At 34.0% G+C, this 14695-nt stretch overlaps 1 protein-coding gene across 1 annotated transcript in view; it reads right to left on the minus strand.

Annotated features, from left to right (window-relative positions):
- LOC110108067 (transcription initiation factor IIA large subunit) overlaps window positions 1-5530 on the minus strand; it is a 42764-nt gene extending 37234 nt beyond the window's left edge. The window contains exons 1-6 of the mRNA XM_020838578.2: window positions 5187-5530; window positions 4934-5092; window positions 4662-4835; window positions 4360-4414; window positions 4200-4258; window positions 3775-3900 (exon numbers count right to left, since the gene is read on the minus strand). Coding sequence (XP_020694237.1) covers window positions 3775-3900; window positions 4200-4258; window positions 4360-4414; window positions 4662-4835; window positions 4934-5092; window positions 5187-5303 — 690 coding nt within the window. The 5' untranslated portion in view covers window positions 5304-5530. The remainder of the gene's footprint in view (window positions 1-3774; window positions 3901-4199; window positions 4259-4359; window positions 4415-4661; window positions 4836-4933; window positions 5093-5186) is intronic.
- Between the last annotated feature and the right edge of the window lie 9165 nt (window positions 5531-14695).

Consider the following 14695-nt stretch of genomic DNA (forward strand, 5'->3'; position numbering starts at 1 on the left):
ATAGCTCTTCTAACCCCCAAAAAAATAAAAAAATAAATTCCTGAGAGAAGTGACAGGATATGTAAGAAAAATTGGAATTATGCACAATATGAAGTCACTTAACAATATTGTTTAAAATTGCGCAATATGAGGCCCGCCACCGCGCAATTCCGGTAAAAAATGGCTTGAGGAGAGGCTTGAGGCCCGCCTTGAGGAGCGCATCACCTCGCTAGCATGAGACATATGTCTCACTCTATTTATGTTTTTTTTATTTAAAACTTACATAAATCATATACAAAAGCCCCAAAAAAGTATGCCTTCTTGCAACCCCACGCCGCAGCAACTTCCTCTCAATTGCCTCGACTTCCAACCCACTGCCTTCACCATAACCACCACCGTCATAGCCATCGCAGGGATCACTAGAAAGTTGCATGCCACAACCAACTCCTCTTAAAATTTTGGAGTATTATCTTAGATAAAGATGACTGAAATAAACGAAGAAGAATCAAATTGAGAGGTATTGGAACCTATGGGATGAGGCAAAAAAGAGACTAATTTATTATGACAGTGACTCAAATAAAAATCCCTCTTCGTAAAGATAGTACAGATGATTTCTGAGTTATTATCAATTATTTCAACTTTCATTAAAAATTAAACGTAGATGAGTAGGCAACTAAGAAAGAAAAAAATTAGAGTTGAACTTGATGTTATATGAGATTTTTATGCAATTCATATATTTTATGTTATTTTATTCGTATAATATTTTGATTTCAATTATATTTCACATAATTTATCACTTAACACATTACATAGTATATGATTTTTTTTTTCATATGTATGTAAATTTATTACTTCATAGTTCAATAGAAACTTAATATGTCATCCTTTAACATATTATTTGGATATTATATAATAAATCACTTTTTAACTTTTATTTTGACTTTACACAATTTTTTTGATTTTGAGTCTAATGCCTCAAAACGCCTTAAGGCTTATTTTGACTTTACTACTTATATGAAAACAAAAAAATAAATAAATTAAAACACCTCATGGATCCGATTATAAGGAACTATCTCATTTTCAAATGGTTACTTATTCTTTGAGCATTGTAGAGTCTACTGATGATCAAGAGAAAATCCATTTTTATTAAGCTATTAACAAAAGAGAATCAAGATAGTGAAGCATAGCTAAGATAAAAGAGTTGGGATGTTTGCAAAAGAATGAAACTTGGGATCCAAGTCAACTCCTTACAGGTGTTTTAACTAAAATAAATAAACTCATGAACATAGCAATACACAAGGTAGACGAGGGAATTCACATAAAGTCAATGCATGTAGTCATCTTTATAACGACATGGGCTCATGCCACTGAGTACATAGTAACAAAGTAAAGACCGTCCCATTACTAAGCACTGACCACTACTCGGACAATTTGTATTTAATTGAGTACTAGTGTTGGTTGCAAATGAATATTCAAGCACAGATAAAGAATTCAGAATGAAGATAACATCAAATACAAAACACAATTAACTATAGTAGCCTAATAGCTATAGGAGTAAAAATAGAACCATGCTTAAAAACATGCAAAAAGACTACAAAGTACATACATTTCTAGAAACGTATGTACTTTGTAGGCTTTTTGCAAGTTTTTAAGCATGGTTCTATTTTTACGTCTATAGCAATCATTATAGTGAGGAACGTGGAATTAAAATAAATAAATATAAAGAAAATTTGGTCAATGCTGATTTTTATGAGAAGATTCATATGCAACAAAACAACCTAGGTTTTAAGTTGCCAGAATGAAGAACAAATGTGTCAATTGAATTAAGTCTTTCTATGGCATGAAGTCTCCCAAACAATGCTAAAGGAAATTTGATAATTTATTGATTACTCATGGGTTTGTAGAAGCCCGTTTGCCAATTGCATGCATCACAAGTAGCTTACAAATGGATCTTTTGTATATATACTCCTATACGTTGATGATATGCTGAAAACATATCCAATATCCAAAATGTAAGAGATGATTTAAGAGTAATATTTAAAATGAAAGATTTTGGTGCAACAAAAAAAATAATAAAACAGAAAACAATTTACTTCTAACACAATAGAGATGCATTGAGAAAGTATAAAAAGAATTGTTTGCACACAACAGAATCTATCACTTCTCCATTTACTTGTCAGTTTTGTTTTCCTGCAACTTTTTCTCCTCAATCACCTAAAGAGAAGTATATCACTACAGTGACATATGCTAACTCAATTAGAAGCATCATGTAATGGTATGTTGTGTATTTGTGCATTTCACATGCCATTAAAGTTTGAGAAAACACCTGGGAAGGCCTAGGGCTCAATGGGAAGTAGCAAAATAAATTTTGAGATAACTTAGAGGCACTAATAATTATGATTTGATATATGATTGAGACAAATCTAACTGCAATGCTTTGTAATTTTCATAATCCGATTATAATAGTGATCTTGATAGGAGGAGATATCAAGCTAAGTATGTCTCCAGTCTAACTTGATGTGAGATCAATTTGAATACTTGTCTTCAATCTACAGCTACTTTGCCCAATAAAGGGTATAATATGCAACTTTCAACAACTATTAAGGTTATTCCATTGAAAGGCCTTGAAGACTTGGTTTTGAATTAAAGCAACTCTTATTTGTTATGATAATCTGAGTGCCCTTCACTTACCAAAAGATCAGATATAACTTGAGAGAACCAAGCATATTAATGTATGGTACCATAAAATTATAAAAGCAACTTTAACAATTCTCTTTTTAATTTTGAACGTAACTCCTAGTAGTTTACATCACAAGCATATTAATGTATGGTATCACTTAGTCAGAGCTATGGTTCAAGATGTTGGGCTTTTAGTTTAGAAATATCTACAAAAGCACAATAATACCAACATGCTTACCAAATTCAAGCAAAGCTTGGACTAGATTGGTTTGTATGGTTGTTGATGCCCTTTAGGGCCTTCGGTGAGTAGGATTTGATGATTTGAGCATGACTTAATTGTCTACATTATTCCCTTTTATATGAAAATTTTGATATAAAAAAGAAATGTTGGGGTTATGTCAAATAGCCTTAACGGAAATATTATAATTACCTAACTAAAACTCAATACCAATACTAGAAAAACTTAAATAAATGTGTAACAGGGATGATTTGTTGCAATGCACAACTATTTATTATAAAACCCATAAAATAAATTGCTCCAAAAAATCTGAGGGTGGAAATTTTAAGACATCCTAGCAATTGATTGATGAGAGGGAGAGGAAAAAATGTGATTCTTTTCATTTAAAATTTGATTAAAGAGGGAGATACATTGCTTTTGTGCTCCTAGAGATTTGGTGATAACTTTTTTTTTCTTTTATTTGGCTTTCTTTTTAAGGAAGATAGCTCCAAATTCAATGAGATCTTCTTTACACCTTATTAGTTTTACGAGAGTGGATTTGATTTGATCTGTCATGTTATTCCTCTAAATTTAAACTCCTTGTAGATTTTACTATGGATTTATTTGTGACTCGCCACGTAGATGCCTGTCTTTATTGATCAAAACATTTAAATCATGGTGTTCTTCTCTCTATGATTGTGTTTATTGTTTTCTGAAATATTTGTGTGTAAATTCATTTTGTTGTATGCTAGATTAACTCAATTGATGTCTTTGGTTTTCTCCAAAAAAAGTAATTTATGACAGTTTAGTTACAACACATCTAAAGCAAGTAGATATTCACAACATATGAACACGAGTAAAAAATTTGCATCGTTTTGACAATTTGAGAAGAGACCAACCTTTTGTAGAGCAAACTCTATTTCTACATCTCCACTACCATCTTGCTGTGGCATATAACCTCCTGGTGCCAAATGAGAAGCATAATCATCTCTTTTGCGCTTCCCAGCAGATATCATGAAAAAATCCTACACATACAAACCCAAAAGTCAAACAGATGCCATGAAGTACTCACTGAAACTTATAATATAATATTCTGAGAATGTCTATCAGAATATTGATGAAGGGAGCTTAAATAAATGTTTAAGATCTATAATTAGAAAAGTAGGGAAACAATTCACGACAGTAAACACCAAACAAAAGCAAGATAACACCTCAAAATATGTATGCTTCTGAAGAAGAGTTAAAAGAGCAATGTATGGCATTCAACAAATAAATAATTTATATTTAGAATTTAAATTGTCAATAAAATGAAAAAAAGAACTACCTGGGTCATTGGCTGATGAGGAGCTCCCCTATCAATGTCTTCACGACCCTCAACATAAGCTATAGTATCCCATAGTGAAAAAACCATAAATTCATGATAGACAAGCATATCATTGATATCATGATATATGATGCAAGTTTAAGTATAATATGATACATACCCACATTGACATCAACTCCTAAAGGCCTCTGATTCATCCAAGGAGATGGGGGTGGCTGCACGAATGAAGATAATACCTCATTAGTTATATAGTAATACATAGTAATGCAGACATATGAACACATTTCTTCATGTCTAAATTCATCAACATAATTTTCTCTTATCAAACACCCTCAGTAAAAAGAATGTATCCTTGCAGCAACATTTTCATTTTTCAGTAGATCTAAAATAAAACATTCAGCATAACATCCAGATTTCAATGAAGTTTTCATAAATGAAAATAGAAGGATCAGACTGCTGTACCATGTACGGACTTGGCCTTCCAGGTTTCATATCACCACCATTCCTGCTATCACTAACCAGAGCATAATCAGAGGGTCCTGTAGGTATATTATACATCTGATCTAGTCCAGGCAATGGAGTTTGAATTGGGGTTTGTGGCAATGGGGTTTGTGGCACCGGGGTTTGCAAAGGAGTCTATATCCGTTAACCCACGAAACACAAATAAATCATCAGAAAACAAAACTAAAACAACTTTTCTCCAATCAAAAGAGGCAAATAATAGTAAATTTTACAGGCGGGAAGAGCATCTCGGCTGTGGGGGTCTCATACTCCTCCACGGGCGGGACATTAAGGTCATGCACTGGGGTAATCGGGCCAGTCTGCTTCTGAAGCGAAGGCCGTTCCATGTTAGGCGATATAACCCCGCAATGCATCATCCTCGCCTCCCATATCTGAGATTCCCGAAGTTAGCATATCGCAGCCACATAACCAATTAACCAAATAAAAATCCTAGGAATCGCTCAGATCGGATAGAAAATAAATTACCGTCTGAAGCTCGCCGAGGACAGTCTCTCCGGCGCCAGAATTGATAAACTCATCCCGGACCTTACTGATGACATCTTCAATTACCTGTAGATAAACGGAAGAGACGCTACCTGCCATCGATCACCACGGGGATCTGGCGCCTTTAGAGGATCAAAGACAGCGCGGGACCCCTCCGGCAAATTACAGCTGGAAGTGATCCAATAATTGATGTTCTCAAGGTTAATGGCATCAAAGAATCCGAGGCTTCGGTGCTCTAGGGTTTCGAGTTCGGCTTGCAGTGTACAGAGAGAAAGAGAAAGAGAGAGAGAGAGAGATGAGGGAGCTGCGGACGAGAAAGCAGGGAATTAAGAGGAGAATATAAATAGGTTTGCATCCGTTTGTGGAGTGGGGCCACGTGTAAACATCTGGGCAACTTGGGTTGATGGGCGGCGTTGGAGAGAGCCCATGGGCAGTCAGCGGACCAAATGAGCGCACCCATTTATGTAAGGCGACCACACCAAAGGAGCTAGATTTTTATTTTTATTTTTTGGAAATTTGGGCAAAGCCCGTATATTAATAACAAAGAGATTACAAAATTGTAAGAAAACAAAAAGGCCCATCAAAAAAGAGAGGGCAAATGCTCAAAAGAGCACAAAATCACAGCCAAAATCCAAAAAAAAAAAATGCTCCAAAACTATAAAACCATGACTCATAAATAAATCAGAATGATTGACAGACATTAATCCCCGGTTGCCTGAATACCATTCAAGGGGGCAGTCAATCATAAACTAGCAAATGGAGCTTCATCATCGTCCAGTCCAACAAATCCAACAGTCAAGTAAACGGGACGAGATAACGCCTGCCATATCAAAGCTTTTCCAGCAAATTGATCGAATTTTTCCACTTTAATACTTTCTCGAATACCACTCTTTTAATACCGATCAGCAAGAAAGAGCTACTTTGTATATCAAACCCAAATCTCTGATTGTTCCTTTCTTTCCATATTTGATATATAATGAAACAGATATTTAGCATGTAATAGTTTTAAAAGAGTGGAAAAGTACCACACCAAAGGAGCTATATTTTTATCTGCCGAAGATTTACAAGAAAGTCCCCAATATTTTTAATAAGGCCTCATATGATTCTTTATAAATAATAATAATAATTCTTGAAATGATTATTTCATTTCATTTATTTTCAATGCAAAAATAAATTTTAATTTTTAAAGTATTGTAACTTTTAAAATTGATATTAATTTTAATTATATTCATTAAATCAAATTTAGAAAATCTTACCTATTTTAAGAATATAACTTCTAACTAGAAATACCAAATGAGCTCCAAGGATTAATGAGGGGTGGAAAATATAAGGTCTTCCCAATAAATATTTATTTGTAAAACAAATAGGGCACCTTTTTTGGTTGTAGTTAGAAATAGAAATCTACTGGAAAATGACTAAGGGTTTGTTTACAGTGTTTGGTTGCAAAAATTATTAGTTTGAAATAAAAAATGTGAGGATTTTCTTCTTTTATTTTCTATTTGAAGTAAATTAAATGAAAAATATTTGGGTAGGAGATTTAGAATATTCTAGAATGTTTATTATTTATGAATTTAAATTTCATCAACATAGGATTAATCCTAAATATAAGAAAACTCATAATCTGCAACCTCACTAAACTGACATTACCTATTGTCACTATTCATCGTCTCTTCTTCCTTTGTTATCACTCATGTTAAATCACATATATGTGATATCTCATCAAAAATTTATCTTGAACGGGCACAAATCTCGATGCAAAATCAAATGGAAAACCATCAAAATTAAAATTGGAACTATCTGAACTTCGACTTCAGCAAACTTACAATCAAATTGAACGTCTCGAAAATATGAACCCAACGACACAAAATTCGACTCAATCCGAGCCCAAATGGGTCCAAATAAAAAACCGACACGCATTTGGAAAGTTCTAGTCATAAATTGAATGTTCAAACAATTTCCAAACGTGACATGCTTATAATTAAATTGAGCGGCTTGATGAGAATAACCCAACAAGCACAAGATCAACAAATTCTAATATCATTAAGACCTTCAAATGTCTAGGTGATGAATATTGGTCATTCATTCAAACCACTTCCAACTTACCCTTGATCGCCCTCCTATTTACTAGCAATGCACTTATATAAAATTATAAATAGACCATTCATTCCTCATGGAAGGGGACTCAAGAAAATAAGAGAATGAAGATAGAGAAACTATAGTTCTATTGTCACCAAACTCCTCCTCAAGCATCGCTAGATTTCCTCCTAGCCACCGATCGACCAACGATAGATTTCTGTCAAGCCACTGACTAACGCTAGACATCTGTCCGGCCGCCAGCTGAAGTCAAACTTCCGTTCAGGCGCCAATTGAAGACGAACTTCCGTTCAGCCATCGACTGACACCAGATTTCTGTCGGACCAACAAATGTCATCGAACCTCCATCTAATCTCCGTTCGTCTCTAGATTTCAACCCGACGGTTGACTATTGTAATTTAATCGTCCTTAATTTCGATGATTAATCATCCATTTGTAATCTATTTAGACACTAGTGGAATCATTTTAACTAGGCATGTGTGGTTTTTCCCTTTTACAGGGTTTTCCAAGAAAAAAAAAATTGTTTTTCTGAATTCCCTATTTGTGTGCTGGATATCAGTACAGCGCTGGAACATAAAATTCTAACTCTATCGCTGCATATATTCTAGCCTGCAACATTTGAATGTGTATTATTGGGCAAATCTTAGATTTCATTTGGGACAGTTTTTTATATTTTATTTTATAAAATAGCTTTTCAGCATAAATTTTTTTTTGAATTTGAAATTTAAAAAAAAACTACTTTAAAAAGTAATTAAAAAAAACTGTTTGAAACGAAGTCTTAGATATCTTATGATCTTGCATTTAAAAAGTGGCCTATTACGCCATCAAAATATAGGTTGGAGATGACAAATCTGTAAGTGGTAACTCAGGCATATACAGTTGCTTCACCTTATACAATAACAAATAATCATTAAAAAATAAGGTTTGTAATGATCATACGGACCTATATATCTAGATGCTCAAGGCTAATGATTCGAAAATAAAGATATAAAGACTAATCATCTTTAATCATGCTAAAATAAGGTATTTAAAGCTCTAAGATAATATTAAAGTCTCTAAATAAAGCATATGTTGGCTTATTCTCCACCCAAGTTTATATTTCAATACAAATGAGCGATATAATGAAAAATCCAACCCAATTAGCTTGTATGTGGTTTAGGTTCCTCTAAGTGTTTATAAGCATTAAAACTAAGGACAAACTCTTTAAGTTATAATGCCTTCAACACTTAACGATTGAATGACTACAAAATATATTACTTTGCATCATTTGATCTTTTGTTAAAGAGGACAACAACGTGGTTTTCTTGGCTTAGGATGCCACCCATACCAACCATGGCTGCATATCACGAGTAAGATAAAATGTCTTTGAAAAATCTGAACTTCTAAAAATACGGAAGGATATCATTAATTTGGACATTAATCTACTCTTGTTGAGTACTAGCAATTTTGAGTTGATAGAGTGTTTTATTTTACGTTTTTGTGTAGTATAAAAATTCAGCACACACATATAAAAATAGCTAGATCTAAATTTTTTTACGTAAAAATTTGGGAAAAGGAAAAGATCACGGGTTCTGACCCAATAGAAAAATTCACTATATAGTAAGGGATGCAAGAATCGTTCTTTCTTCAGTGTTGAAGAAGTGGGGGATTAAAAAGACTTCTGATTTTTCTTGAGAGAGATTAAAGAAATTCAATATCCACAAAGAGACAGTTAAGACCCAATAATAAGACTTGATTTCACTAATGGCAAGTGTCCACAAGCAGGCAGCTATACCCAACAGCAGAGTAATCTTATAAAAATTTTGGGAATGGTGGTGATTACTAATAGTGATCATCAGTGGCGATGGTGCATGGTTGTCAGTGGTAGTAGCTAATGATGGTCGTCGACAGTGATACAAGAGGGCTTTCTAATTCTTTTTACTCCCTATTTATAAGTTTTTTGGGATTGACATTTTGCAATTTGAACTATAATCGAAAACACTCTATCGTATAGTCCATATTGATTCAATTGATCATAAAACGTTAATTTAGCCTCCAAGTACCCTAATGATGTCATAATTGAGTGATCTTGTGCTCGTTTGATTCGTTTCGTCGAGCCGCTCTATTTGACCATAAGCATGTCTAATTTGGAGATCACTGAATTAATGTTTGATGTTGTCAATCATATTTCAAATGTTTATTTGGGCTCATTTGGGCCGATTGGACCACCTTTAGTTCTGTTGAGTTCATCTCATTCAGTTCAACCATGAATTTGTTGAGATTGGGGTTCATATGATATTGAATTGAATTTCATAAGTTTATAATTCCAATTTACTTTGAAATTTGTGCCAACTCTTGCTTATTTTTTTATAAATATAGCATTTAACCTCCTATTTTCGGATATAGAGCTTATTGCATCCGAAAATATATTACAATTCTTCAAAAACTATTGTGATATAAAATTATAATAATTATAATCGATCACTCCCTAGATGTCAGAATGAACCTCTTTTCAGAGCCATAAACCAAATAAAACCACCTTAATTTTAATTACCAAGTTCTATAAAGTTGGTGCATTGATTAGAGCAACAAATATTAAAAAAATTCACCAAAATCTTTAAACTTGCTTGAATTTGTTCATAGAGGCTCCTTTGGAATTTTAAATGCCAAAATGAAGTTCATAATGCTGAAAAATGGTCAAAGGGCCCCAAAATGGCTGGAATAGACTTGTTAGAGCCCGAAATTGGACCTGGATTAGGCTAGGCTAGTTGGGCCGACCGACCATCCGGTGCCAGCAATAGTGCTGGTGGCCTGTCCAACGCCTTGGCGCACATTACGGGCACCTTTTTGGTGCCTTAGTAGGTGTCAATGTCTATTAAAGATATTTTGTTCTCTCTTTTTTTTTTTAAGAGTTTTTTTTTTCTTGAAAATATATTTTTCTCTTTTGTTTAGGAAAGAGACTTTCATTTTTTTATTCAAAAATGAAATTGGCTGACAAAAATGAAAACATTCCAATTAGCTTGAATAGAATTTAAGATATAATAACGAAGCAGCCACATATTCTAAAATATGAAAGGAACTGGCCCTTAAAATTATTATTCAAAATATGAACCAAAAGAGGACGATCAAGAGAAGCTCTGTTAAGATGTTCAGCTTTAGTGTATCCTGTCAAATTAAGCCATGAAATATAGTAAAATACTCAATCAAGCCTTTCCTACATCTAGTTACTATTCTAGATAAAGGGACAAACCTCAAATCTAGCATCTATAAACCCATAGTCCATAATAACGAAAGAAAAATCCACCAAATCAGAATGATTGGGCAAAGTATCACATTCTCTTTCATTGTAATTTAGAAGACAATTGAAATTACTCACCGCTAACCATAGAAGGCTGTTATGATTTGAGAAAGAAATCAATTGATCCCAAAGATTATGCTTAATAATGCTACAAGAGCTTGCATAAGTAAAATGACACTCTACATGTGTAAACAACATCAACTATACCGGCATTGAAAAGGTTTACAGAAAATAGAGAACGGAGAACAGGAAAGAGTAAAAGGAAATACTATTGTATATTCATACTTCTTTACAAAAGTTGTGCTTGGTATATATATAAGTAGAGTAAAGGTTATAAGCAGAGTTATTTGGAGCTGAATGGTGAGGATTTAATCATTAGAGAGAGTGGTGACAACTACAAAAGGAGTGCTGGAGTGGCGCCAGAGATTGTGAACTGCGTCTTGTTCAGCTTGCTCGGGTTCGTTAACAGACCCTCATAAGCTAATGGGATTAGAGAGACTATTAGTTTGGCACGAAGGGTAGAGAACCATAGCTTAGGAATCACTTTAGTGAATATATCTACAATCTGATCATGGGTGATGATATGGTGAACAGTGATCACTTGAGTTTTTATGCAATCTCTAATGGAATGATAATCCACCTAGATATGTTTAGTCTGAGCATTAAAAGTAGGATTATGATAAAGTGAAATAACTGAAACATTATCACAATATAATGGCTTGGGTTGTGATATTAGAAATCGAAAATCAGCTAAAAGATGTCTTATCCAAACAAAATTAGTGGCAGTGGTAGCTATAGCTCGATATTCAGTTTCGATTGAGGAACGAGCAACTGTAGACTGCTTTTTAACAACCAAGAAATAAGTGTACCTCAAAAAATAGACAATAACTTGTTGTAGACTTTCTATTGAGAGGATCATGGTCCAGTCAGAATTACTGCAGACACGTAAGGTAGATGATGCATAATTGATAGGCAAACCGAATTCCAATGTACCTTGAAGATACCAAAGCAAGTATTGTCATAATTTGTTGACAGCAAATGAAATGTCCGGCAGAGTGATGGTTAAATGTTGTAAAGAGCCAACCAAATGACGATACAATTTTAGATTTTCAAATAAAGAGATAGCAGTAGAATCCGCGGAAATATTAAGTGGAAAAGGAGTAACTACAGACTTATAGATTTCGAGTTCAGTAAGATGAAGAATTTCTCCTGCGTATTTTGTCTGATTAAGGTGTAAGCTAGATGAGGTGGAAACGGCTTGAATACCCAAAAATTGAGTTAAATTTCCAAGGTTGTGAATATGTAAAATGTTGTTTAAGATTGGTGAGCAGTGCTGTAATAATAGAATCATTATTACATGTTAAGAGTCTATGTCATTTACGTACACAATTAGATAATAAGATTTGAATTGTGATTGTAAATAAGTAATGAAGGATCTACATCACTGTGAGAAAACCCAAGAGTTTGTAAATGAGATGTGAGCTCAGCGAACCACAGATGAGGTGATTGTTTAAAGCAATAGATAGCTTTATATATGGAGACGACATACAAAGTTGGAATGTTGAGAATCCTAAATCCTTACGGTTGTTGCATGTATATTGTTTCCTTCAAGTCACCATGTAAGAAAACATTAGAAACATTGAGTTGTGTAATTAATAGACCATTGTCTATAAACCGTTGTGTAGATAAATATGCGAATGGTAGGCAGTTTTGCAACCGGACTACAAGTCCCTGCATAGTCGATATTGTATTCTTGACTGTAACCTTGAGCAACCAATCGAGCTTTATATCATGAAATAGAACCATATAAATTGAATTTGGTTTTATAAATCTATTTACAACCTAAAATATTTTGATCAGATGGTGGGGGAACGAGAACCCAAATACTCTGAGATTGAAGTGCTTGAAACTTAGTAAGCATTGCATCATGCCAGCACTTAAGTTTAACAACAGTAAAATATCAGGTAGGATTATGAATGGGTGAAACATGATGCTATAAATTAAAGATATGCTCGAGTTTTAAAGAACCTATTTGAAGATGAGTTACCATAGGGTGCAAATGTTGAGGTGTAAAGGAGTGAACTGATGATGGAGAATTGGAAGGTGGAGCTAGAACTTCGAAAAGAGAGGAGGTATGGGAAAGTTTAGCATTTTGAGGTGGTTGAGAAGGTTATCGCGGCAAATCTAGTGGGGCTTGAGATGTTTGCTAGAGGTTGGGTGATGGGTAAGGAACAAGAGTGAGAGGAGAAATGTTAAGGTTAGTGGAGTTAACTAACGACTTGGAGGAAGTTGAAATGAGAATTGGGAAAATATCCTCATGAAATTGAACATGCTGAGATATAAGAATTTTATGTAGGTAGAGATGATAACAACAATAGCCTTTATGAGTAGAACTATATCCAAGGAAGACACAAGAAGCTGATTTTGGAGAGAATTTATGTGCAACAAAATGTTGAAGCCACATATACCAAAGGAATCCAAATATATTTAAGTGAGAGTAAGATGGAAGTGCTTATAAAATAGATGATAAGGGGAGAAATATTTTGTAGTGGATGTTAGAAGATGATTTATAAGATAAGTAGCTGTTAGAACAACATCAACACAAAATGAAAAAGGTAATTAAGTTAGCTTGGAGAAGAAGAGTGTGTCCATTTTTAATTAGACAGCGATGTTTACGTTCTGCTAGACCATTTTATTCTAATGTATAAGGACAACTAAATTGGTGATAATTCTAGTTATAGATAAGAAATGTTGAAAGGAAGAGCTAGCATATTCACTACTACCATCTGGGAGAAATACTTTAATATGTTTAGAGAATTATTTTTCTACCATAGCTTTGAATAGTTAAAATTTAGAAAACATTTCATATTTACTTAACATTGGATAAATCCAAGAAAAATGAGAAAACTCATCCATAAATAAGACATAATAATGATATCTATTAAGAGATGGAATCGGTGAAGGACCCTATACATCAGAGACAATAAGTTCAAACGGAGTACATTTTTTAGTAGAACTAGAAAAAGACAATATATGTCTTTTAGCAACTTGATGAATGACAAACATTTTTAGAAACTAAAATACATAAAGACGGAGTTTGATTAGCTATGGTAGATTACACAACTTGATGATGATGTCCTAGGCGACAATGCCAAACGTTAGATGAAGTGAATGTGGAGACGAACATTGTAGCAGCAGTAGTGGATGAAGAGTTGGAAGGAAGCATGGTGAGAGGATAAAGACCATCACGACAAGTTCCCAAAAGAATCAAATGATTTGTCTTATGAACCTTGATATTATAGCCATGAGAGTTAAAAGAAATAGTACATGCATTATCAACATTTAAATTGTGTACTGAAAGGAGGTTATGAGAAAACTTAGGAACACAAAGTAGAGGAGAGAGAGAGAGAGAGAGAGAGAGAGAGAGAGAGAGATTACGATGAGGAGTGGGTAAAAGGTTATGACCGACAGTAGATATTGGGATAGATTGTCTATTACAAAATTGATGACCCCTGTTATTGTGAGCAAATGTTGGATGAGCAGTACCCCGGAACGAGAAGTAGCGAGAACAACTAAAGATTCAGAAATCTAGACTGGTTGAAGTTCACAAGCTAATTTGTTCATATTATTAGTCTCTTCACTGAATAATAATGAATAAAAATCATCCAAATGTAGAGGTTGGAGATTGTGCGAATCACTTTTTTGAATGATTGATAGGAAGAAGGCAACCCACTAAGAATATATAGAATAATATCTTTGGGATCTAGGGTACAACCTGCGACATTGATGGTATGTACCTTAAGTTAATTTCTCATAAAAACTATTGCATAGTTTTGTTATTCATGGAAATATGATGTAGCTCATTTTTCAGATGAATAATGTGAGACTAATTTATAGATTGAAGTCTTTTACCAATCATTGCCAAAATTCAATGCAAGAGTCAAGGTTCAGTATGTATGGCAGTAAGGAGGAGGAAACTGTGGTGAACAATGCAGCTGCAAGATTTTGGTCAACAAGTATCCAGGTAGAAAAGAGAGGATTGAGAAGAACTTCATCGATTTCATTCAATATCTATCGAGAAGGGCAACGAACTCTACCATCGAGATATTCATCAAATCCA

The sequence above is a fragment of the Dendrobium catenatum genome, unplaced genomic scaffold (genome assembly GCF_001605985.2).
Source record: "Dendrobium catenatum unplaced genomic scaffold, ASM160598v2 fragScaff_scaffold_716, whole genome shotgun sequence".
NCBI classification, from domain to species: Eukaryota; Viridiplantae; Streptophyta; class Magnoliopsida; order Asparagales; family Orchidaceae; genus Dendrobium; species Dendrobium catenatum.